This window comes from Schistocerca cancellata, chromosome 8 (genome assembly GCF_023864275.1).
Source record: "Schistocerca cancellata isolate TAMUIC-IGC-003103 chromosome 8, iqSchCanc2.1, whole genome shotgun sequence".
NCBI lineage: Eukaryota > Metazoa > Arthropoda > Insecta > Orthoptera > Acrididae > Schistocerca > Schistocerca cancellata.
This window is the reverse complement of record NC_064633.1, coordinates 12,294,130-12,321,289: the sequence shown is the minus strand read 5'-3', so window position 1 is coordinate 12,321,289 and position 27,160 is coordinate 12,294,130. Positions and strand designations below refer to the sequence as shown.

The window sequence follows — 27,160 nt, the reverse complement described above, 5'->3', positions numbered from 1 at the left end:
TGGTTCCGGCGGTGGTTCGAGTCCTCCCTCGGGCATGGGTGTGTGTGTTTACCCGTACGATAATTTAGGTTAAGTAGTGTGTAAGCTTAGGGACTGATGAACTTAGCAGATAAGTCCCATAATATTTCACACACATTTGAACGTTTTTCTAATCGCCGTTATTTGTCTTGTACGTTTTTCGTCATTCAATTAAACCAGTTTCACACCTCTTGCGTTATTTTATGTTTTATGGCGGATTGAATTTATGTTTTCAAGATCAGATTTATGTGACATGTATTTATTAAATATTTTAGTGTTTTTGGACCTTTCCACAGTTTGAAGAAAAAATTTTTCTTTAAAATATCTTGTACCGTTAACTTTTACTTTCATTTTTAGCGACTGAAAAGAATACTCTTCTGGAAACAACTCCTTCATTTACTACGCAGTTTACTGACATACATCATACGATTTCCGGAATTTTTACTGACATCGGAAACCGTTACGCGCTAACAATGCTGTCAGTCGAATGCTGTCATGTCCAAAACCCGTCTAATATTTTTTTCGTTATATGGGGCCACAGTCATAATGTATTTCTTTCAAGTCAGTACCACCATTAGGCTGTTTTTTTATCTGCAGTTTCACATTCACACGATCATGATTCCGGCTTTAAGTTGCCATTATCAAGTGTTTTAATGTTAAACAGTGCCTAAGATGTCATACTGTCCTATTTAAGCCGGCCGGGGTGGCCGAGCGGTTCTAGGCACTTCAGCCTGGAACCGCGCGACCGCTACGGTCCCAGGCTCGACTCCTGCCTCCGGCATGTATGTTTGTGATGTCCTTAGGATAGTTAGGTTTAAGTAGCTCTAAGTTCTAGGGGACTGATTGTGGTGTCGCCGCCAGACACTACACTTTCTAGGTGGTAGCCTTTAAATCGGCTGCGGTCCATTAGTATACGTCGGACCCGCGTGTCGCCACTATCAGTGATTGCAGACTGAGCGCCGCCACACGGCAGGTGTAGTCTAGAGAGACTCCCTAGCACTCGCCCCAGTTGTATAGCCGACTTTGCTAACGATGGTTCACTGTCTACATACGCTCTCATGTGCAGATACGACAGTAGCCTTCAGCTACGTCATCTGCTACGACCTAACAAGGCGCCATATTCAGTTAGTATGTCTTCTGAACAGATAATATTGTGACTCATGTACCGTCAAGAGCGACATTCATCATTAATGGATTAAAGTTAAGTATCCAACTAATTACGTCCGCTTTCTGAATTGTAATTCCTTGTCATGTTCCAGAGCTCACGTCAGTATAGTCCTTCCCTCCTCACGCCAGCCTGCTTGAGCTAAAACACGTGCATTTCGGCCTCCCCTCGTAAAACGGTGTTGGCTCTTCTGGCAAATTGATGACCTCAGCAGTTAACTTCCATAGTGCCCAGAGCCATGTCGTATTTAAAATATACTATTGTCTAATGGTCAATAAGTCTGGTAAAAGACTACTGCTTTGTTTTATCACCGAGTATGCCATCTTGAGTCAAGATGAGTAGAGTCAGATGAGTCTAATGACGGTACTGAGTTTAAAGAAAAACCCGCCTAGCTTCGTGGCAACGAGTGTAGAATGCAGATTACAGCAGTAGACAACAAGAGGAAGAAGGCCAACAAAGGCATACTCACTTTATGACGTCTTTGTGGTGCTCCACGCACTCACACAGTTCTCTCCATGCGGAATCTTCCTCTGTTCCCTCGTCCCTGGTGCCTGCTGGTGACTCACTTACATGTCCGTTACGGTAGATGTCCTCCCCAATTTGGGTGATCCTGACGTTGAGGACTTCCAACTGGGCAGCAACGTGGATGATGAGGCACGCGAAGAAGAGGTCGATGCACATGGCGGCGAAGTGCGAGTACTGCATGCTGAAGTACTGCAGCACGGAGAGCAGCTCGTAGATGGGGGTGGCGGAGTCGCGGCCCGTGTACCACGCCGTGGCGGGCAGCTCGCGCTCCGGCGGGCCGACGCCGAAGGCCCGGATGACGGACGGCGTGATGGCGAAGACGACGGGCAGCCAGCCGCCGATGAGGGCCATGTGCACCGTGATCCTCGTGGCCGACCTGTACGACCTGGCCAGGATGGCCGCTATGCGCGCGTTCCCCAGCGCGCTCTGCTCGCGCCTGCGGTCGTCGATGGTGCGAACGATCTTGAAGACGTCCTCCTGCCTGACGACGAAGATGATGAACTTGATGATGCCCAGGATGGTCGTGACCAGCAGGCACACGTCCTGGATCACCTTGTTGGCGTCGCCCCAGAAGTAGAACACCCCTTGCACCTGGCCGTAGAGGAAGCTGAACTGCGTGAAGAGCACCCAGATGCGGTACAGGGTGAAGCCGGGAACCCCGGGTGGCCGCCAGGAGCCGCCCAGGGCCAGCACGCGGGCCACCAGCCACAGGGAAGTGTCTGACCAGGGGATGTCCTTGTCCTTCATACCCGTTGCTTCACTCTGCAAGAAAAAGGAGACACGTTCAAAATGTTACTACATTACTGGTCATAGAAAGGAGACACCCGCAGTACCCAAGATGACCCGATTCTGCCGGCCGGTATGGCCACGCGGTTAAAGGCGCTTCAGTCTGGAACCGCGCGACCGCTACGGTCGCAGGTTCGAATCCTGCCTCGGGCATGGATGTGTGTGATGTCCTTAGGTTAGTTAGGTTTAACTAGTTCTAAGTTCTAGGGGACTAATGACCTAAGATGTTAAGTCCCATAGTGCTCAGAGCCATTTGAACCATTTGACCCGATTCTAACGCACGTGAATTCAAAAGCAGTCACATGATTATATCAACGGCTGACCGCCGGATTCAGTGTCACCTGGTAACGTTTTGTGTACGTGAAGCAATAAGAAAAGCATACAGTGTGCTCCACAATTCCTCTTCACAATTCCTGTACTTCTAGTACATATAGAGAGCGCTGACTAGACAGTACGTTATGACCTCCTGCTTGATACCCTACTGGCCATCAAAATTGCTACACCACGAAGATGACGTGCTACAGAAGCGAAATTTAACCGGCAGAAAGAAGATGCTGTGATATGCAAATGGTTACCTTTTCACAGCATTCGCACAGGTTGGCGCCGGTGGTGACACCTACAACGTGCTGACATGAGGAAAGTTTCCTAACGATTTCTCATACACAAACAGCAGTTGACGGGCGTTGCCTGGTAAAACGTTATTGTGATGCCTCGTGTAAGGAGAAGAAACGCGTGCCATCACTTTTCCGACTTTGATAAAGGTCGGATTGTAGCCTATCGCGATTGCGGTTTATCGTGTCGCGACATTTCTGCTCGCGTTGGTCGAGATCCAATGGCTGTTAGCAGAATATGGAATCGGTGGGTTCAGGAGGGTAATACGGAACGCCGTGCGGGATCGCAACGGCCTCGTATCGCTAGCAGTCGAGATGACAGGCATCTTATCCGCATGGCTGTAACAGATCGTGCAGCTACATCTCGATCCCTGAGTCAACAGATGGGGACGTTTGCAAGACAACAACCATCTCTACGAACAATTCGACGACGTTTGCAACAGCATGGACTATCTGCTCGGAGACCATGGCTGCGGTTACCCTTGACGTTGGATCACAGGCAGGAGCGCCTGCGATGGTGTACTCAACGACGAACCTGGGTGCACGAATGGCAAAACGTCATTTTTTCGGACGAATCCAGGTTCTGTTTACAGCATCATGATGGTTGCATCCGTGTTTGGCGACATCGGGTTGAACGCACTTTGGAAGCGTGTATTCGTCATCGCCATACTGGCGTATCACCCGGCGTGATGGTATGGGGTGCCATTGGTTACACGCCTCGGTTACCTCTTGTTCGCACTGGCGGCACTTCGAAGAGTGGACGTTACATTTCAGATGTGTTGCGACCCGTGTCTCTACCCTTCATTCGATCCCTCCGAAACCCTACATTTCAGCAGCATAATACACGACCGCATGTTGCAGGTCCTGTACGGGCCTTTCTGCTGCCCTGCCCAGCACATTCTCCAGATCTCTCACCAACTGAAAGCGTCTGCTCACGGTGGCCGAACAACTGGCTCGTCATAATACGCCATTCACTTCTCTTGTTGAACTGTGCTATCGTGTTGAAGCTGCATGGGCAGCTGTACCTGTACACGCCATCCAAGCTCTGTTTGACTCAATGCCCTGGCTTATCAAGACCATTACTACAGCCAGAGGTGGTTGTTCTTTGTACTGATTTATCAGGATCTTTGCACCCAAATTGCGTGAAAATGTAATCACATGTCAGTTCTAGTATAATATATTTGTCCAATGAATACCCGTTTATCATGTGCATTTATTCTTGGTGTAGCAATTTTAATGGCCAGTAGTGTAGCTTTCTTGTCCGTCCCTGGAACGTAATACATCACTAATTCAGCGTCCCAGGGATCCGAAAGTTCGTTGGTACGTTTGTGGAGGTATATGGTATCAGATGTCTACGCACAGGTCATGTATTTCCGAGACACGTACAGTTATACTGCTGAAAGATGATATCACCATGGCGGAAAAGCATGAAGGGATGCATGTGGTTCGCAGCTGCCAAGTCCAGTGCAAGCGCAGGAGAATGTCTCCCACAGCATAATACTGCTTCCACCATCCTGCGTCGGTGGCGCGCTGCACGTTTCGGGCCGCCGTCCGCCTCGATGACGGCGTTTCTGGAGAAGACAATAGTTTGAGTCACCCGAGGACCCGACACGTTTCCACTGACCGACGGTCGAATCCCGACGGTCCTGTTCCCACTGCAATCGTACTGACGATGTGGTTGGGTCAACATGTCAACACGCAGGGGTGGTCTGCTGTCGAGCACCCTTTTCAACAAAATACGACGAACGGTTTGCGCCGAAACACTTGTGCGAACTCCAACATTGTCCTGTTTTGGCAAAGATGCCACAGATCACCATCTATCCTGCTTTACAGAGCAGACAATCCTCCCAAACCTACGTTCTGTGATGAGTCGTGAACGTCCAATCATTTAGCGCCTAGTGGTTGTCTCACTGTATTTTTGCCTCTTTCCGTAGATGCTCAAGACAATAGCACGTGAACATTCCACCAGCTTCGACGTTTTCGAGATGCACGTTCATAGGCTTTGCTTACATAATCTTCACTTTGTCAAAGTCGCTTGTCTCAATGGATTTCCGCATCTAGGTCCGTATCTCGCTAGGGTAATCCACCGTCAGAGTCTGCTCCGCTTACATACTTTTGTTGCCGTGTCACGGGCCGGAACGCCACCAGCCGCCAACCAACGCTGCGGTGGGCAGTGGTCGTAATTTTTTGGTTTATCAATGGATTTTGAATTGGAACCTGTCCGTGTTACAGACGTCAAATAACATCAGCCAATCCGATGTAAGCACCGCACACCCATTCACGCGTCTGTGAGTGTTAGAGCAACATGGTTGAGTACAGGGTTGCAGAATACACCGACATGAAGCTTCGGTATGATGAAGCTCACGGTAATGGAGAAGCTGCTCGCCACCTCTACCAAGATCTTTATCCACAACGTCCGACTCCATGGCGTACCCTTTTCACTCCAGTTGCGCGACCTTCGCCGTCAGCAGGCGCGACTGTGGTGCTCCAAGCAGACGCCGCACACCAGAACTGCAAGGGACCGTACTGCAACACGACGGAGACAACCAGGCAAGGAGTACACGAGCAATTGCGCATAGAATGGATCAAACCAAAGGTGGCACCAAAATAAATTACTTGTAAAAGTGATTGCGTTACCGACATGTTAGCAAATGGATGTAACACGGAGACGGTATATTTTCGGACATAGATTCCAGTTTTACTACTAAGTACCCACTACAAGTCCTACAAGTTCGTAAGAGGAATTTTAGAGCACTCTGTACAAGCCGAGCAGAGACAAATGGGAGATGACTTTAGCGACATTACTTGAGGCGTAGCACCTTGTATCAGCCCTATACAGGGTGTTCCGAAACTGTCCGTTGAAATTAATAAAGGAGATAGAGATATATTCAGTCATGGTAGATGCGGTCTCCGACGATAATTTCTGATACTTGGGACGATTTAGATAGAAGATAATTTAGAATGTTACTTAGAGCAGTGGCACTTAGTGGAACTCCTGTAACGCGGGCCGGCCGCGGTAGTCTAGCGGTTCAGGCGCTCAGTCCGGAACCGCGCGACTGCTACGGTCGCAGGTTCGAATCCTGCCTAGGGCATGGATGTGTGTGATGTCCTTAGGTTCGTTAGGTTTAAGTAGTTCTAAGTTCTAGGGGACTGATGACCAAAGATGTTAAGTCCCATAGTGCTCAGAGCCATTTGAACCATTTTTGCTGTAACGCGGAACCTTTGGCCTCATTGTTCGGAGTACGTCGACGGACCATTGGTCGTGGTGTCCGTTCGAAGATTGCTGCCATGTCCGCAATGGAACCAGCAGGGAAGGGAGTTCCAGCGTTCTATCGACAAGATCTTCTTCTCTTTCCACAACTACTTCGTACACCAGCTGCTTCGTATGCCCCCAGATGAAGAAATCAGGACACGCGAGGCCAGATGACCTGGGTGGTCACACCACAGACCCACCTCGGCTGATCCACCGATTATTGAAGGCGGGTTTCAGATGATTCCTCACAGCAATCCTGAAATGGACTGGCACCCCATCGTGCTGGAAGCATATCCTTTCTCTAATATTCAGAGGTACAGCCTCCAGCCGTTGTACCTGTTCGTTGAGGCGAAGGGGAGGAATGTATGATCCGATCAATCTATCACCAAGAATGCCGGTCCAGACATTAACACCCCATCGCTGTTGACGAGACCGAGTATCTAGTGGATTCATATGTGCCCATACAAGCGAGTTGTGGATATTGAAACAATATTCACGAGTAAACAAAATCTCTTCGGTGCAAAGAACTCGTCCGGATATAAAGGGTGCAGGACAGTCTGTTGCAAAAAAACATGGTGCGAACAACCTGCGTTGGGGAGAATCTCCAGATGCTAGTGCCGGCAAGGTGCTGAGATGCAAAGAGTGAAGTTTCTGGTCACGTAAAACATCCCACGCGAGGCCACGTCTGACATCAAGGATGTGTGCAGTACATCGTGTACTTGTACACAGTGTGTCTCTTCTTCCATTGCGGTATTCACACTGTTCGATTCTGACCTGTATCACGCATACTATACTTGCACGGAAAGTGTATTTTTCACGTAGCAGGTGAAAGGTGGAGCAGACGTCCCCATATCTGGTGCTGTGGAACCCGTCGGTTGGGAAAGCGCTATCGCTGCTTTTTGACTGTAGTTCTCCCTTTGCCATCCATAGATTCGTATACCAGATGTGTGTGTTCCGTCTCAGCTTACGTAAACAGCTCCACGTTCACAACTGTTGCACAAGGCGGTAATGAATGCGACGGAATATTTGTGTTCTCAAGGAAATCACCGTCGTCGTCATAAGGCGGTGATATTTGCAAATGAATCTGTGTATTTCCGGGCAGGATCGACTAAACAGCTGAGGTCAGACCAACTAACAAAATGTTTCCAAACATTACAAGTTGACGTCACAGACCATATGTCCCTTATCGAAATACGTCTCTTTTAATGCTACCTACCTCATGTATCTGTTTGAACGATAAGTTTCGGAGCATCCCCTATAAGCCAGACGATAGCAGGTAAGTTCATACAGACGGTAAGTAACAGCTTTTGTAACATATATGCATTCGGATCCAGTAGCAGTTCATAATAATTACAGCTGCGGCAGAAAGCTGTCAGCATGTTACGGATTATGAAATCTTAATCGAGCAAAAATACACGTTTTTTTAAAAACGAAACTTTACTTTCTGCACATATTACGACTGCGCCGTGGTAAAAAGTTGCTGTTTTGAAGAGCGCGCCGCAGCGCGTTGTGTGAAGCAGTCGCCCTCCGTTTCTGGAAGTGGCGCCGCTGTGGCAATCGCAGCTTTGGTGTTTCCCTCTGGTGCGAAAGCGGGAAGGTTATCAGTTCACGTGCATTTAAGGGGCGCTATCAGCTCAGCAGTTGGTCAGTCGGTGTGAGGCTAGGAGAGTCACGCGTCACCAGTTGCCGGTCTGTCTCTCTTTCGCATTTGTGTGGCAGTTAGTGTCTGCCTGTCGTCGGAGTGCGAGTATGTCTGTCGTTTAGATCAAACTTTAAGCCAGAAAATAAGAGTCTTGCCACTCCGCCAGTAACAGAACAGCTAGTGGTCGCCCGGTCGGGGCTGAGTTCCTGCATCTGAGTCTACGCGTTAGGCCGCCAGTCTGCTCGAGTTGCTCGGGCAACGGTCAATGGTGGTTGGATCGGTCGGTTGGTCGGTCGCGTACTGAGACACGAGATGACTTGTCCGCCTTGAGCGTCGACGCATGTGAGATCGCCACGTGAGTCCAGTGGACCGCGCCGTATAGAAAAGGGTAGTGGCTTCGAGGTTGACACGAGAGCAACAGTAGTGAAACCACGACATCGGGCTGGCCCGGGCGAGCTGCGACGCCGTGAGGCGGGACATCGGCGCGCCTTCCTGCGTCCGTTGAAACGGCTGGCAGCGGAAGGTTCGGGAGAGCGTTGGGGGAGGGGGGGGTGTGGGTGTGCTGCGCCAGGTTTTCGCCAGAAATCGCAGTTTATTAGAAGTTAAGTGATTGGAAATATGTTGTTTCATTTATTTGTTAAATTCTACTTGTTTTCTTCGTGAGGTCACCAGCCGCTTTGTTTTGGGGTCGTCCCCCCATTCTTCTCCGTTTGCCCAGCCGCGGGATGGTAGTTATTTGTGAATTGGGTGCTCCGTTTTTCCCTTGTGGAGTTGGGGAGGGTTAGAGCAATCTGCGGTTCGGGTTGTTCAGTAATCCCCCAGTTAATCTGCCATACGTTAATAGCTACCTGTATCATGTTTGTCGGATTCGGCGTTAACGAATTTATAGAATTAAGATGTAAAGGCCAAATTCCTGAAATATGTTTTTATCTTGTATATCATCTTAAGAGGCGGTATATGTGTAATGTAGAGCATGTTGTACATTTTATGTAATTCTGAATTTCATGGGTTTTATTTAAATAGTCATTTTTATAAAGTTGCCACCCTTCCACCGTAAGAGTCCTTTTAAAAACAAATTTCACTTTCGGTGGCAAATAATTCCTTAGTGTGAGTGTTTGTACCATTTACATCCCTCTTACGGGGTGCATAGTTAATGTGTTTGTGTGAGTTGTTAAAATTTTTCGTTTAAAGTAATCTGGTGTGTTGCAGATTTGTACCAGTGTAGTCTTTCAGAGGTTGTTGTGAGCGGTCGTGACTACGGCCGTGTTGAAAGGGAGCGACAAGCTTCTCAGCCCGAAGGCTCATACTGTCAATATTGTTCTTTCTGCCTCTAAATAAAATTGTAACTTGATAATTCGAGGGTGCTTTTCTGCTTATAAATTTTAAATCTGTTTTTGAAAAGGCATTTATGAATAAAATTCCCATTTGTTAAAGATAATTTCATTTTCATCAGTTACTCCTTGGCAACTACTTCCACGCTCACCTAGTGTGATTAAATGTGTTAATGTTCTTGATGAATCGCTAGTAAATAAATTCTTTAAGAAAAGATTTTGAAAGTAAATTCGCGGTTCAACGACTTCTGTTAATTATTGCTGATTTATTATATTCAATTATTAGTATGAACGAAGGCGTGAATACAAAATATGGTAAATGAATATTGTTATGTCCATTAACTGAGGGTATGTTACCATGAGAACTTTATCTATACTGTATGAATCATACTCGCAGGAGAAATTTTTAATTTATAATTCACCAGTTTATTCTACTGAGGGAAACAGGAAACATTCTACGATAATTCAGCTATTTAAAGACGGATACTTTTGAAACTGTTGATTTCTGTAATTTTTTTCTTTTAATAAATTGCTCATAAGTGCTTTTTTGTTTTGACTGGTTCGTACTAAAAGACGAGGGATAGCACGGTTTAGTAATGATATCGGTTTGGGTTTGGTATATTTGCTCGTATTTTGTGGGCTGATATTTTCTTTGTGAAGTCTAAATTCAAGCACCGTGACCGTAGGACGTGTGCATTAGGAGCTCTGAAGAGATGTGGTAATTCTGTGGAATTAGGAGCTAAATTTGACCGTGGAGTGGCGTAAAGAGAACGCAAACGAATGACAATAACAGACGTGCGAAATTGTGATTTTCTGTATGAAGTTTGACTTTTGGATTAACCAAAACCTGCGTGACGTATTGTCCAATTCGGGATAGAGACCTGACCGTTCAAAGAGAGCGAGTTGTGGAATATTTGAGAGAGCATTCTGCACATATAATCCGTTTTGTAACCTTGTTGGTAGCAGGTTCACTTCATTACCATAAGCTGGCTATAATGGATGACTGGCCTTGCGTGTGGATGTCGAAACTGTAGATTCCGATTAGTGATCACTAGGCGGTGTTTCGTATAAATGAATCAGCGATATATTGAATTTTTTCTCGCATCGACAATCCTTCAATAGCTCAGTTACACTGATACCAGAAAACTTTTGATGCATCCTCTAGAGACAAGTAGTGCGGCTAATTTGCGCTAAAGCTTCCTCTGGCCGACGAATATTACTCATTTCCTAAGATGTCAGTTGTGGACTGGACTGCAGAAGGAAAGAAATTCACTGGAAGGAGAGTGGACAATTTTCTGTAGGAAGAACATTCTAACCACGCCATTGCGTAATGCTGTGATAGTACTACCCAAGTGCAGTACTGCAAGCGCTAGTGTCCGGGTTCTCCAAAGGTGGGTACGTAGCTACCAATGTCAGCTTGACTGTAGTCAAAACATATATTAAAATCTCAGTGCAAACAGCTGTACGAATGGAGAGTCTGAATTTTAGCAAGATAAGTCCAAGGATCATCGTGTTGACTTGAAATCCGTGCAATAAAGTCCAGTGGTAGCTTTTGACACAGATCCAAACTAAGAGAACTAATTACCACTTGGATCAAAAGTCGAAAATCAGAAAGTTAATGTTTACTCGAAGGCAAACTATAGACCAAGTATGTTAACTGATCACTTAGAAGTTACTAAAGAACAAGCACTTGCTGATGGGAGAGTGGGATGGTCTCTCAATGGATTCCAGATGACCGGTGGTTGAGTTCTGGCAGATCTCACTGAGGCAGAGTGAAACTGAAACTGGTTCTGCTTCTGGAAGTGGGTGGCTTCAAGCTGTGCTGTCTCCTGGACAGTGGCTGGGCATAAGGTTACCTATCCCGCTCTCTTTTCGGATACGCAGCCGGCGTAAGGGAAGTTGCGCGGTGATTTCAACGCCGCCTGTAACGACGTTGGTTCTATTGGTCGAAGTGGAACCTTCCGCATGCTATCCGGTAGACGTATTGTTATTCGCATTCTGGTGGCCTCTGCCTGTTAGGCTGCCCACCAGGCTTGACTGTACTTGCTGCGAGACCTAAGCTGTAGGATAATGAATTACATAGGGATCAAATAGGGACATTTATTGACATAACCTACACTGCAAGACAGGATTACAGGATTACATTTTGCCAAACGCCTTAATTGTGCCCTATTCGACGCATAAATTGGAAGAGTGTATTGAAGATGTGGTGTCACCGCCAGACACCACACTTGCTAGGTGGTAGCTTTTAAATCGGCCGCGGTCCATTAGTACATGTCGGACCCGCCTGTCGCCACTGTCAGTAATTGCAGACCGAGCGCCACCACACGGCAGGTCTAGAGAGACGGACTAGCACTCGCCCCAGTGCTAGCGACTACACTGACGAAGCCTTTCTCTCATTTGCCGAGAGATAGTTAGAATAGCCTTCAGCTAAGTCCATGGCTACGACCTAGGAAGGCGCCATTTACCATTTGTAGAGAGAGTCTCACTTGTATCATCAAGAACGCTGTATACAAATGATGGATTAAAGTTAAGTATTCCAGCAGCTACGTACTTTTCTTTATAGCATTCATTACGTATCCTGTTTCAGACCTAACGCCAGCCTGCGTGAGTTGACGCGTGCATTTCGGCCTCCTCTCTCAATTAGTGTGCGTTGTGTTGGCTAATCTGCCGACACAACAAAAGACGCTTACAATGTTCTTATGTAATGGTGCAAAAGCTTAGCGTCCTGCGACGTCACCACGGGCTTCACAACGCTTCGAACATCAATGTGCGGATACTTGCGATAAAATGACCAGAGATTAGAAGTTCATGTGACGTGTAAAGTGGGTTAATGATGTCTTATTGGCACCAGATTTCGCCACAATTCTGCCCAACACCACCATAGATGTGTCCCACGGTAGGGGGGCAGTCACAGACCCTCTTACCCACATTTTACCCTTCCTTTTGACGCCTCAGCGATGGAGGTGAGAACAGTGATTCCCAGCGTTGAAATCACGATGTTTTCATGTGAGTAACCGAGGAAAAAACATCAGACATTACGCCGCTCAGAATCTTTTGTATCCAGCATGGAAGGCGGCCCGTGGGTAGGAGTAGGAGCAAGATAAATACGTCGGTACTGCACGTAAGTAAAAGTGGTTTACTGGAGCCGGAATACATACACAGAGGCATACATAACTTGTACAGACGAGCACAGTCTCAAGCTGAAGCTAAGTGTCCCGGCCGTCTGCTCTTGATCGAATGGGCTGACCCTTCAGTGGTTCTCGTAGAGCTGAACGGCGCCTGCTAGAGGGCGGTGTCGTCCTTGTCTGTCGTAGTGCCAACTGGCAGCTACGCCATGGCATCCTAGCTATCGATACCACAGAATCGAAACGAAAAGGCCTCAGCTGGTAATTAAGGGCGTCAATAAAACCACACCTTTTCTTGACATCTTGCTTCCCAAACAATATGCGAAGGAAAACTACAGTTTGCAGTGCGATGAGCAAAACGATATTGTTCTTGGCAACCTTGGGCGCTGTTGTCACGCCATAGACGATTCGATTTCCCCTGCTAGACGGACATCAAGGGCCGGCAACGCCAATCAAAGTGATTTCACTTCTTTGGAGTACAGTGCGACCGCAGTTCTTGCTCTGTTGTAAATGACGGAACAACAGAGGACTATTGAGAACCATTCCACGAAATTTGAACGTGGTCGAAACAGCAAAGTGTCCTCATGGTTTCTCAGTGCTCCTGTTTCACATCGCCTTGTGGTACGATCATGGAGGGGCGTGACATTGACACATGTGGGAATTAAACGGAAAAGGGGTCCCCCCATTTTGGCAAAAGCCTCGGTGGCATACGCCGACATTTATTAAGAATTTTAAAAATGTACCTTCGTAGAGAAAACCAGCGATGTAGTCCAAGGTGCTTGGAGGTGGGCAGTCACTTGAGACAACTCCGAAGCCAAATCCTTGCCTGAAGGAGCACAGGATTATTTTGTAGATTTTTCTCTGTTAAAGCATATTTTTAAAATACCCTATAATTATGGGCGGGTACCACCGATGGTGTTACTGAATGGGGGAAGGGGGAGGGGGAGTCTTAGTGAGAGTCTTTGCCGATTTGCGCGCGTCTGCCAGTGGTGTCTCTCTCCGTGATCACGCCACGTGAGGGTATGGAACAGCAGCACTGAAAAAGGTTAAGGGCACTCTTCTGGTTCGGATCACATTCAAATTTCGTCGAATGCTTTTGAACACTCGCTAGTGGCCCAACCGTGTACACAAGGGTGAATATTGCAGTCGCACAGCACTCCATACAGCTGAGGTTGTGTGCTGTGGAGTGACAGCGCTGTCAAATCTGTCTAGAGGGCTGAAGCGCCCAAAAGGTATCAACAGCGCTGAAGGCAGTCAAGAACATCGTAAGTTCGCTCATCACACTGCGAACTGTCGTTTTCGACGACGAAGTGAATGGGAATCAACATTGCAAAGCAAGAGAGACGCTCTTCACATCACCAACTGACTAATTCTGATGCGCAGTGTATTTTGGCATAGGGCAAATTGACAAACTGCCTATTGGCTTCTGTCTCGGGTTCTTCGGCCGACGTTCATCTAATGATTTTTCTGACGTTTCGCCAGCACGAGTGGCTGGCATTGTCAAAGCTTCACCCTCCATTGCCGGTGGTGAACTGGAGGCGAGCTCGCGGCCGCAGGCTGTATGTACCTGGCGCGCCAACGTCCGAGGGCTTCTCCGCGGTCATTTCCGGTGCGTTTCTTCTCTTGCTACCTGCGACGGTCGTTCGCTGCAGTACGGGAAGCCAGGATCCGTTTACCTTAAGGCTTTCCTCTTTCTTGTTGAAACTGTTCGCGTGTTTTTGGATTTCTACAGCTTCTCTGAACAGGCGCGTGTGATAGTGCTTCTCTACAGACAGAACTTCCGTGTCGGCGAATTTTATTACGTGGTCGGTCTCATTCAGTGCGTGCTCTGCCACGGCCGATTTCTCCACCTGCCCCAACCAATTAAGTGATCTGTGCCTAAATATCTAGTGCCACAATAATCAAGAAATCTGTTACACAGACTCGCTGGTGTATTGCATACCAAAAGTGGTCCAACGTGTTATACGCAAGTGGTCATAATATTTTTATCACATTGATTTTTCCAAACTATTAGTAGCGGAAGTAGCTAAATTGTCAGCTGTCTTACCATAATTACATAACATAGCTGATCTCCTGTTTAATTGCGGTTTTCAATTTACATTTGAATCATTTAGATTTGAAGTTCTTGAGACAGGTGTAAACCGACTGAGAAAAAAACCTGAATGGAACTGATATCGTAAAATTTAACTTACGCCTTACAAAACATGGATTTGTAATCTAATTCCAACATAACTCACACTGCAGCATTCAGTATGTTAAAATCGTTTATACCACTAACATGTAGAGCAGAACCTCGCTTCGGGAAAAGTCCACTTATAAAACACGAAATACCGTACAACATCTGTAAAACTGTTTGTATAATCATTTGTTAGGACACTGTTCAGATGGAAACAAACCGTTCATGATATATACTAATACTATGAATCAAAGCTAAATGCAGTGGAGTCATTCCACAAAACGAAGTAACTGCAGCAAAAGGAATGAAATACACAGAAAAAACAATTTTAAGAATGTACTTAATACTTCATTTGAAACTGCTACAAACGTTACTCAGAACAGAGGAGCGGGATTGTGTAGGGACAAAATTTGCAAAAAATGGTTCAAATGGCTCTGAGCACTATGGGACTTAACATCTATGCTCATCAGTCCCCTAGAACTTAGAACTACTTAAACCTAACTAACCTAAGGACAGCACACAACACCCAGCCATCACGAGGCAGAGAAAATCCCTGACCCCGTCGGGAATCGAACCCGGGAACCCGGGCGTGGGAAGCGAGAACGCTACCGCACGACCACGAGATGCGGGCACAAAATTTGCATTTTTGTTTAATTTGTTGTAGCCAGTACTTCCCGATTCTTCAGGGAACAGAACTCCAGATATATGATTATGTTACAAATTGCAAGGAATTTTAAATGAAAGTAATTTGGTTTTTCTTTAATTTGTTGTAGCCAGTACTTCCCGATTCTTCAGGGAACAGAACTCCAGTTATAAGATTATGTTGCAAATGACTTAAAGTATTAAATGTCTGACGTTAAGTATGTAACAGACAAAAAGTCTAGAAAAGATTTTTAATTATCTTCAGAGTTCGTTAGAAGTTACTAAGTGCTATCATTATCAAGCACTGGATGAGTATATTTTGGGTAACTTGTGCGTCATTTTATGCAGAAGCTAGTTTCTCACGCCTGTTTATGACGTCCTATCGCTTGAACAATGAGTGATGCAGTGATATAATTTTGCAGGTACATACAGTGCTTTATTTGGATACTGTCTGCAGAATGGGTTCCGATTGAAATTGGTAATAAAGAATAAATAAATTCTAACGTAATGCTTCATATGGTAGTTTTAACGCAATAAAATTGTAGTAAACGATTTTTTTTTCCTTTCTTCATTTTGTGGGTGGCGTCAGAGGGAAAAACTTTCGTAAGCTTTGAATCTGTGTTTCGTGTTTGTTGAAAGTCAGTAACTGCTCTCATTATCAAATACTGGATGAATGTAATCAGGGTATTCGCGCGCATTGAGTTGAGGTTCCTCAAGGCATAGACACAGTTTGCTAATGTGATACTTGTCTGTGTGGAATTTTCATATAAGATTACACCTCTTAATGAGCAGAATTTTTCGTTGGAAATTGGTAAATCCGGTGACAATCTGCATGAAGCACTGAAATTAACGTTTTTGTGGCTTCTGGAAGCCGTCAGACAGACAACGTGCAAGTGCTTCCAGGTCCCTTGCAACAGAATAGTCGCTTAGTAAGGTAGGTAGTAGTTTTCTGTTCACATGATCCGGCGGAAGCGCAAGCAGCAGGTAATATCGCTGGCCTATTAACTTACTGCCACTACATGGCACAGGCTGCGTTATGGATAAATGGAAATGTGGAAAACGTGACAATGTTACAAACTCACCAAAACCCTCAGCCTGGATATCCACAGAACCAACTGATTATTCATATGTGACATTTTACTTTCTTTTCGGTACCGACGAGTAACTGTCAAAGATAATTATGGACACACGGATAAGCCATTAGACACTGATAAATGTTCAACAATACAATAACAGTCAACTGTATAAGAGTCTTATTTACGCGGCGGCTAAGCTGATCAAAATATACCTCAATATAAACTTTTGCAAAAAACAAGCAAATCTAAGTTGAACAACCGTGTAATCTTAATGCCCCAGCCACTCAAGACTACGAAAGAACCTGAAATAATAATGTTTATGAGACAGACATACTAAAACTTACGCTGCGCCAAGTAAGATTACAACACTTGTGATACAAAACTTTACAAAACTGGTTAATAGCGTTACACGAATATGTGCAAATAAACGAAATAGATGGGATGCGTTTATGTACGGCACGACCGGCACGGTCCCAGGTTCGAATCCTGCCTCGGGCATGAATGTGTGTGATGGCCTTAGGTTAGTTAGGTTTAAGTAGTTCTAAGTTCTAGGGGACTGATGTCCTGAGAAGTTAAGTTCCATAGTGCTCAGAACCATTTGAACAATTTTTATGTACGGAAACAATGCTGTTCCTCAAAATCCTTCACACCCTGAATGGAGAACTCGGTAGGTGATTGTCTTCGCATGTTAAGTTACAGGGTGTTTCAAAATGACCGGTATATTTGAAACGGCAATAAAAACTAAACGAGCAGCGATAGAAATACACCGTTTGTTGCAATATGCTTGGGACAACAGTACATTTTCAGGCAGACAAACTTTCGAAATTACAGTAGTTACAATTTTCAACAACAGATGGCGCTGCAAGTGATGTGAAAGATATAGAAGACAACGCAGTCTGTGGGTGCGCCATTCTGTACGTCGTCTTTCTGCTGTAAGCGTGTGCTGTTCACAACGTGCAAGTGTGCTGTAGACAACATGGTTTATTCCTTAGAACAGAGGATTTTTCTGGTGTTGGAATTCCACCGCCTAGAACACAGTGTTGTTGCAACAAGACGAAGTTTTCAACGGAGGTTTAATGTAACCAAAGGACCGAAAAGCGATACAATAAAGGATCTGTTTGAAAAATTTCAACGGACTGGGAACATGATGGATGAACGTGCTAGAAAGGTAGGGCGACTGCGTACGGCAACCACAGAGGGCAACGCGCAGCTAGTGCAGCAGGTGATCCGACAGCGGCCTCGGGTTTCCGTTCGCCGTGTTGCAGCTGCGGTCCAAATGACGCCAACGTCCACGTATCGTCTCATGCGCCAGAGTTTACACCTCTATCCATACAAAATTCAAACGCGGCAACCCCTCAGCGCCGCTACCATTGCTGCACGAGAGACATTCGCTAACGATATAGTGCACAGGATTGATGACGGCGATATGCATGTGGGCAGCATTTGGTTTACTGACGAAGCTTATTTTTACCTGGACGGCTTCGTCAATAAACAGAACTGGCGCATATGGGGAACCGAAAAGCCCCATGTTGCAGTCCCATCGTCCCTGCATCCTCAAAAAGTACTGGTTGGGCTGCCATTTCTTCCAAAGGAACCATTGGCCCATTTTTCAGATCCGAAACGATTACTGCATCACGCTATCTGGACATTCTTCGTGAATTTGTGGCGGTACAAACTGCCTTAGACGACACTGCGAACACCTCGTGGTTTATGCAAGATGGTGTCCGGCCACATCGCACGGCCGACGTCTTTAATGTCCTGAATGAATATTTCGATGATCGTGTGATTGCTTTGGGCTATTCGAAACATACAGGAGGCGGCGTGGATTGGCCTCCCTATTCGCCAGACATGAACCCCTGTGACTTCTTTCTGTGGGGACACTTGAAAGACCAGGTGTACCGCCAGAATCCAGGAACAATTGAACAGCTGAAGCAGTACATCTCATCTGCATGTGAAGCCATTCCGCCAGACACGTTGTCAAAGGTTTCGGGTAATTTCATTCAGAGACTACGCCATATTATTGCTACGCATGGTGGGTATGTGGAAAATATCGTACTATAGTGTTTCCCAGACCGCAGCGCCATCTGTTGTTGAAAATTGTAACTACTGTAATTTCGAAAGTTTGTCTGCCTGCAAATGTACTGTTGTCCCAAGCATATTGCAACGAACGGTGTATTTCTATCGCTGCTCGTTTAGTTTTTATTGCCGTTTCAAATATACCGGTCATTTTTGAAACACCCTGTATATAACCTCGTGAAGAGTGTGTTGATTGTTCGATAAGTTTTCAACTAAAATTTCAAGCTCCTAGCGTGGCCTGGAAAATGTTTTGGATGCACTTCGCTCTGTTCGTTGTTGGAGATGTACTGCGATGGTCCCTTACACACCATGTCCAGAGGTGGACGTATAGATTTTTTTCATCCGCTATAAATAAGGACGTTGCACATGTGAAGGTATTGGCAGTCTGCAATTTGTATCACCTGTACTTATGCCGTTACCATTGATTTAGCTGCCCGAGAACAATAACCCATCTACTACTTTTCATTTGTCAATTCCTAATGTAATTCATTCAGCCTTAGCAAACGTATTTAGACTACATTCCATTAGCTTGTTGTACTTTGGTCGTTGTGTAGTCTCTTTCATCTGTTTCGTCATGACGTGACCGACAGGTAGGAGTAAGAACATGCAGTTATTCCTGAAGAATTGTATATATAACATGGCAGTAATTTCATGTCGTTAAGTAGTTACTCCAAAGTTCAAAGTGGCGTACAACCCGCTGGGAATAGCTAGAAACAGAAATGAAACTTAGATACTTAAGAAAATTATGAAAGGAGAAAGTAAAATCGCAAAGGTTACATCTACTCAAATATTCTGTGGAACTATATGCAGAACATTGGAAATGGAATTCAAGAGACATACACAACTGAAGAACTGCTCTATGGCTCTACGGATGCGAAAACAACGTCTTTAAGAAGACAGATGAAAGGAGAATAGAAGCATCTGAAAACAACTTCATTAAATACGTGACTGGACGCACCATGACGAATAAAGAGGAAATGATGACATGAGAGCTGAACTGAATAAGCAAAATATGCGTGATAAAATAAAAGAGCAGGAGATAAGATGGACAGAAACATAAATTATATGCCAAATGCTAGAATTACTAAAACAATATAGACCAAGAAGCAGAAGATCTTTAGGAAGGCCACTGAAGAGATGGCTTGACCATATCTAGAGAAGACAGAACGGACCAAAAGGCCCAACCCTGACGTAGATGATGGTAATTATCTTAGAAAATTACTATCTTGCTTAGATTTACGAGCATGTGACTTGGATCTCATGCAGTCAACTAACACTTCACCTCAGATTAGTAATGGATCTAAATATGCTTGTTCTGATTTGTGCAAATAAGTTGTAGAGAGTGGAACAATTGTTACTTTGATGAAACGGGACAGACTAGGGGTATCAAACTCAACGGACGTTATAATGTTTATGAGAATGGTTTGCGAGAAAGTAACGTAGACGTAAAAATCTACAAAAGTAAATCTTTGGATATTTTAGGAAACGGTCTTACTGTTCTCCATGAGATTCATGAATGTATATGTACACTTCCTGGCATTTATTGTTGTCCTCGTTGCGTGTTTCCAAACTGCCAAATGAAGCGCGTCTCCCTTCACCAAGAAAGCAATGGTGAGTTTATGGCTGAGCTGTTTACAGTTTTCTTTTCAGGGAAGGTTCCTGTGCAACACTACAGAAACTATTAAAGCAATCGTGTATCTTGACTATTTTACAGTTTCAGATTAACGGTACTTAGTACGACACGGAACTGCTTGCTAAAAATAAAAGTTATTAAACGTAAGGTTTTTTTTAAAAAAAAAGTCATCAACACAGAGGACAACAACCTTTCAGTAACTAAGAGCCAAGTTTAATGAGATGCTCCCACATGCTCTTTGAGATTCTAATATCAGTTAACGTTAGTGCCCAAATTAACTAAACTGTTCCAGAAATCCCAGGAACAATAATTTGTGCTGAGTGACTGGATGAAAGCACGGATTACACCCATCTGTAAGATTGGTAGCAGAAGTGATCCACATATCGCCTATCTTAGAACATATTCGGTGCTCTAATATCATGAGATATCTCGAACACAATAATGTCATGCCGAACAACGTGGATTACAGAGATGACTATGCGAGACATAACATACCTGATATCCCGAAAGACATGTATCGGGGCAGTCAGGTGAATTCTGTATTTCTTGCTTCCGAAAAAGTACTTGACTCGTTATCGAACTATAGGTGATTATCGATACTTCGTACGTTTACACTGAGTATCAAACAAAATGTTTCATAGGTTTTTAAATTTCTGGATAGTGATAACACAACATGTTACAGGTGCAGAAGTAACTTACGGCGTGCCTCAAGAAATTGTCTATGGACACTTGTTGGTCATGTTTTATACCAGCGATACGACGGACAATACAAACTGATCGTCAGTTTCTCGCTGATGAATCAGTCATCCATAATAAAGAACTGTCTATAAAAAGGTTCAGAAACATTTAGTCACACGTATGATTTGAAAATGACGCGAGGATTGGAATCTTGCTTCAAATTTATAGGAATGTTGCATTACGCAAGTCTGTTGACATTTTCAACCAGGAGGACGCAATATATAGTATTTTTTATCGTTAATGTTACTTGTTGATAACCCATGAAGTCAAGATCACATATGAAACCTTGATTATTTGGACTGCTTACTAGATTCGACTAACAGTCTAGCTATCTTCGGATCATAAAACGTTCCCGATTATTGTTGGTACCATTATGGCTCCACACATCGTTACGACCTTTCTTAGAATAACAACAGCCATAGATAAGATCCAAAAAGTCATAAAACAAAGGCGTTGTTCCATTACAACTTAGTAACTGTGGCAATAAGTGTATACATCATTTCGTAACAGAGATCATGATATATATGTTGCTATGACGTGGTACACGTGGATAGTATGGCAGCTAATGCCCATGACTACCTACAAGAAACGCTATATTCGGTACATACATAGAAAAGATATGTATGGTCGGTACTGTGATGAAATGAAGACCCACGGCATCAGCATTAATGAAGATTGTGATTTAATCTGAAGATGGCTGGTTTTTGTTAGCCGAAACTAATAATCAATCCAAAGAAAGAAAGTTCCAAGTGCAGTCTTGACGTCAAAGATTTTCAATACCTACCATAAATAGGAGGAAATACATTAAATTATGCACTTTACAAAAGGGGCAAACACCTTAATTTATTCTCTGCCTACAATATCAGTTGTTCACTATAAGAAATAGGCAACTCAAACAAATGTATGACTATAACAACTTGTATGAATAAGAAAGGATGGTCACAAAGGCTCATTCGCGGACGGGCTGGATGGTACACATCCGTTCTTCGGTAGGGTAAGAGGAAACCTTGTGCCCCTGTAAAAAAGACTGCTTATTAACGACTTGCACATCCCATCTAAGAATGTCTTTGTCTCAAGTGAGAGCTTAGCGGAAATATTTGAAAACAGAATTGGCGGACTACTGAAGATAAACGGCCGGCCAGTGTGGCCGTGCGGTTCTACACGCTTCAGTGTGGAACCGCGTGGCCGCTACGGTCGCAGGTTCGAATCCTGCCTCGGGCATGGATGTGTGTGATGTCCTTAGGTTAGTTAGGTTTAAGTAGTTCTAAGTTCTAGGGGACTGATGACCTCAGATGTTAAGTCCCATAATGCTCAGAGCCATTTTGAAGATAAAAGGAAATTATGCGGTCAAAGATCGATTATAAAATTTCAAGTACCAAGATTTCCAACTCTTCTTCGAGCACCGTTCGTATCCCTACCACAGAGGCCTAGAGAACCGAATTACGCTAATTACCGATCGCATACACGTATTCTAACCGTCATTCTCCCATGCGTCACTGAAACCACAAAGAGGACCCTGTCCCAAACAGCTTACATTTCACAGTGATTGGCAGATGTCTTCAATATTCAAGAAATATTTGGAGATAATTCTTATCCCCAAACATTTTTCAGAAGAGTCATACGTTCTTGCATTCCTACACTCTGTGCATACTAAAGTGAGTGATACCGGAAAAATATTGTATACTGCAGCTGACAGAAAATATGTCAGAGTCCTTATAGGATGCAATGACCACAGAGATTACGAGACAGACGTCCCGTTCTGGAGGACGGACCTCCAAATCTCATTCGAGACTGTAAGCTTTATCCCTCCCGTCGTTTCCTCAATAAATGTTGCACAAGTTGTTTGAAAAGAACATGGATGCCTTACATCGCTACTCTTGATCATTTGAGCTAGTGTGATTACTGATATGTGTGGTTGAATACATGTTAAGAATAATGATACGCAGATATTTTTCTTGGCTGAGTAAGGAGGCCAAAAGTCGATAAAGAAAAAAAAAAGAAAAAAACGAAAAGATGTAACACACTATTTCATCTCTCGTAGATTTTTTGTAACTACCTAAGTAACATTACACGAGAGATGATGATAGATATTCGTGTAGCAAATAGTTACGTATGCTTCTTTCACAGTGGCTATGCACAACACGACTATGTTTCGCTTCTTGCTTTTAACCATTAATAAACCAATGACCAGTTGGCGACCTACTGAAGTCATTCTGTGTGTATACAGCATTATCAGAGAAGTATTTTTGGCAGCTGAAAAGATAGTAAAGAATGAAACGAAAATACGCGTTTGATACAGTCTAAGAAGTGTAAAGAGGCAATAAAAGAATTTCGAGTCCCTGCTGCGTTTGATACAGTCTAAGAAGTGTAAAGAGACAATAAAAGAATTTCGAGTCCCTGCTTCGTATCTTCTGAATCATACGATTTTTAACGCTTACCGACACACGTTTCCCGAAAAATAAATTCCAGGAAATCTTTTGCAAGGAACCATCGTTCTGGTTATGTTGGGAATGAACACTCATTCTATCACCTTTGATAAATTGCGAAGCGAATACGTACTTTCTGAAGAGGGTCAGTCGAAGCGCTGGTTGAGACAGACAGGGCGTCCAGCAGTCGACTAACCGCCGTGAGGACGAGGACCAATCTATTTAGGAAGGCAAAACCGTGTGATTTATTTTATTTAAAGATTTTCTCTGCCTCTGACAGAGGAAAGGCTGCACAGGTGATTTAATTAATCAGTGGCAGCGCGTTTCTTCCTCGTCTAAAACAAATATGAGTGTTTCTCCTGTCCTTGTCCGCATACTAACTGATATCAAAGACTAAAGACTGTAACCACTAGTTCCAATAAAACAGGAAAACACGCACTTTATATCTTGCCGTGTTCGAATGTTTTCCAGAGTATTTCTTTGTCTCCAGCAAAAGTGTGGTGGAGCTGGTCCCACGAGACTCTTTAATTTTCGACGCAGGAAATATTTACAAAACTCGTCGAACATTTCCGTTACTTACGATCCTTGTCATTTATGTGCGACATCGTGAACGATGAGTGCGGTGGAATAAACTCCTAGTGTGACGGGCATCAGAAAGGAACAGACCGCCGTTGGCATTATGATAGTCTCTTCTGGCGTACCTGCACTCTAGATTATGATTCATGTATGCTGTAGGAGAAATGAAAGATCTGAGCGTTCAGTAAACAGAGATACAATCCTCAGACCTCTCGCTCTCATCATCGATCATATCGACGGAATTTTTAGGTATTCACTACAGTGTTCGCTTAAGTATCAGCTGTGTCACGAATTTTGTACATCAGTGTCCTATTTCAGCTGGATAACAACAGAAATTTCACGAACGCGCTGTAGTTGCCAGCTATTACAACACGACATTTTCTAATAAATTATACAAATAGTATGAGATTTACGAAAGTTTAACATAGAACCTTGAAGTTATTTTCGTATGTTGTGTACAGCATTAACATAGATATTGTAACGTCATCGGTTATTTATACTTTACGAATGTGTGTTACCCAAGAAACATTACTCAGTAGCATGATCTTAAATAATCAATAGCTGCTCGTTACAGCACAGCACATTCATAGTAAATTTAAGTCATAATGAATGAAATTTTCACTCTGCATCGGAGTGTGCACAGTTATGAAACTTCCTAGCAGATTAAAACTGTATGCCGGACCGAGACTCGAATTCGGGTCCTTTGCCTTTGGCGGACAAGTGCTCTGCTAGGAAGTTCCTTATCAGTTAACTCAACGCTGTAGAGAGAAAATATCATTCTGGAAACATCCCCCAGGCTATGGCAAAGCCAGATCTCCACACTATCCACTCTTTCAGGATTGCTAGTTCTGCAAGATTCGCAGGAGAGCTTCTGTGAAGTTTAGAATGTAGGAGACAAGATACAGGTTGAAGCAAAGCTGTTAGGCTGGGTCGTGTGTCGTGCTTAGGTAGTTTTCCAACAAACTTTTACGTTGTTCACGTAATATGTACAGAGAACTCGTTAGAAGTTCCTGCTGCTGGAATAACGCCGAAAGATATACAAGATGTGTTCAAAAAGTAAGGTACATATTGCCGTCAGAACTATACTTATTGATTTTGAGGTACAGACACTCAGGTCACTTCAGAAAACATTTCTGAACCGAGGCTTTTGGAATAGTGATCAACCGTGGCACTGCAATTCCCACAGCGCCACATCTTGATTCAAACTGTGTTCCTTTCACGGGCATTTTCCAGTTGGGGAATAGCAAAAATTCACAAGGACCCGTGCCGTGGATGTATAGAGCCCGAATAACCCTGAATAAAATGCGCAGATGGGCGAGTGAGCTGCCCTGATGGAGTTGCGAGCTTTTTCTGCTCAAACATCCAGTCGTTTTGACAGCTCGGCGTCACGAAGGCGGCGAAGGACCTCCTGGTACTGTTCCTACATGATAGTTAGGTCGTGTGGTGCCTACTCGTGATGCATCATCCCATCAGAATTTAAGAGACTGAAAATCATAACTTCAAAACCAACTAAAAATAAGCCTAAGATACATTTATTTAAAAAAGCAAATAAAAGATAAGGTGTCGCTCTCGTAACATACAGGCTTTCGAATTGACTATGTAAGCGTAGACCAGCTGAGGCTTGCATTCAAGGAAATGGTATTGACAGCAGTAGAGAGATTTATCCCAAATTGTTCAAATGGATGTGAGCACTATGGGACTTAACAGCTGAGGTCATTAGTCCCCTAGAACTTAGAACTACTTGAAGCTAACTAACCTAAGGATGTCACACACATCCAAGCCCGAGGCAGGGTTCGAACCTGCAACAGTAGCAGTCGCGCGGTTCCGGACCGAAGCGCCTAGAACCTCTCGGCGACAGCGACCGGCGATTTATACCAAATATATAAATAAGAGAAAGAACGGATCCTACATGGCACACAAAACTGGTAAGAAAACTGTTCAAGACTCAACGAAAGAAAAGCATCCCAAATTTAAAACAAGTAAAAATCCCTGAATTGGCGAAGTCTTACAGAACTTCGAAATTTAGTGCTGACCTCATTGTGGGATGCTTTTAATAATTTCCAAAACGAAGCTATTTCGAGATGTGTCCGAAAATCCAAAGAGATTCTGATCGTATGTAAAATACACCAACGGTAAGTCACAAACAATACCTTTAGTGCATGATAGCAATGGTAATATCACCCGTTAGAATCACAGTGTCACAAAACCGGAGTTACTAAATTCGGTTTTACGAAATTTTTGCATCCAAGAAGGCGAATTAAATTTCCAGAATTCGAACGAAAAAAAATCTGCCAACACGAGTAACTTGGAAACAGATGTGCTCCATGTAGCGAAGCAAAACAAATCACTTAATAAAGGCAAGTCGTTTTTGGAAATTGTGGTAAGTTCCTATGGGACGAAATTGCTGAAATCATCGATCCCTAAGCTTACACACTACTTAATCTAACTTAAAATAACATACACGAAGGACAACACACACCCATGCCCGAGGGAAGACTCGAACCTCCGACGGGGGTAGCCGGGCAAACCGTGGCAAGGCGTCTAAGACCACGCGGCTACCCCGCGCCGCTTTTAAGTCTTCCTGACCAGACTGTATACCAGTTAGATTCCTTTCTGATATACTTGGCAGTCACATACAACCGCTCGCTGAACGACAGATCCGTACCTAAAGACATGGAAGCTGCATACATCACGACAATACACGGGAAACGAAAATACAAGCAGGCCACTGAACTACAGTATTGTTGGAACAACAATATGAATTACCTAGAAGAAAACGATGTATTGGCACTTATTACGGATTCAGAAAAAATCGTTTTTATACAACAGAGATCGCACTATATTCTCATGAACTGTATCTCAAAATGGTTCCATATTTCTCGATGACTAGAAGATTTTTGACACCGTACCTGACAAGCGGCTTCTAACAAATTTCGTGCCTTTCGTCTTAGTTGACTGATTAATCTTGTGATTTCCTGTCAGGAAGGTAAATGTGACTGGTAATTGACAAACCCACCGATTCAGACATAAGTGATATCTTGCGTTCGCCAAGTTATTTTGTAGGCCCTCTGCTGTTTCTAGTCTACAGAAATTATTTAGTAGATAATCTGAGCAGATATCTCAGATTGGTTGCAGATGATGCTGTCCTTTACCGTCTACTGATGTCATCAGATGATCCAAACGAATTGCAAAATCATTTAGACAAGATATCCAATTGGTACAAAATGTGGCACCCGACACTAAATAATGACACGTGTAAAGTCATCCACATGAGCGCTACAAGGAGTCCGTTTTCTTCGAAGCGAAACTATTTATGTACGCTGCAAAACCTTAACTAATAATAAATGGGCTATCGACA

At 44.1% G+C, this 27,160-nt stretch overlaps 1 protein-coding gene across 1 annotated transcript in view; it reads right to left on the bottom strand.

Annotated features, from left to right (window-relative positions):
- Positions 1-27,160, bottom strand: part of LOC126094966 (odorant receptor Or2-like) — a 210,509-nt gene that overhangs the window by 46,882 nt on the left and 136,467 nt on the right. Inside the window, exon 3 of the mRNA XM_049909620.1 lies at positions 1,653-2,470. Coding sequence (XP_049765577.1) covers positions 1,653-2,470 — 818 coding nt within the window. The remainder of the gene's footprint in view (positions 1-1,652; positions 2,471-27,160) is intronic.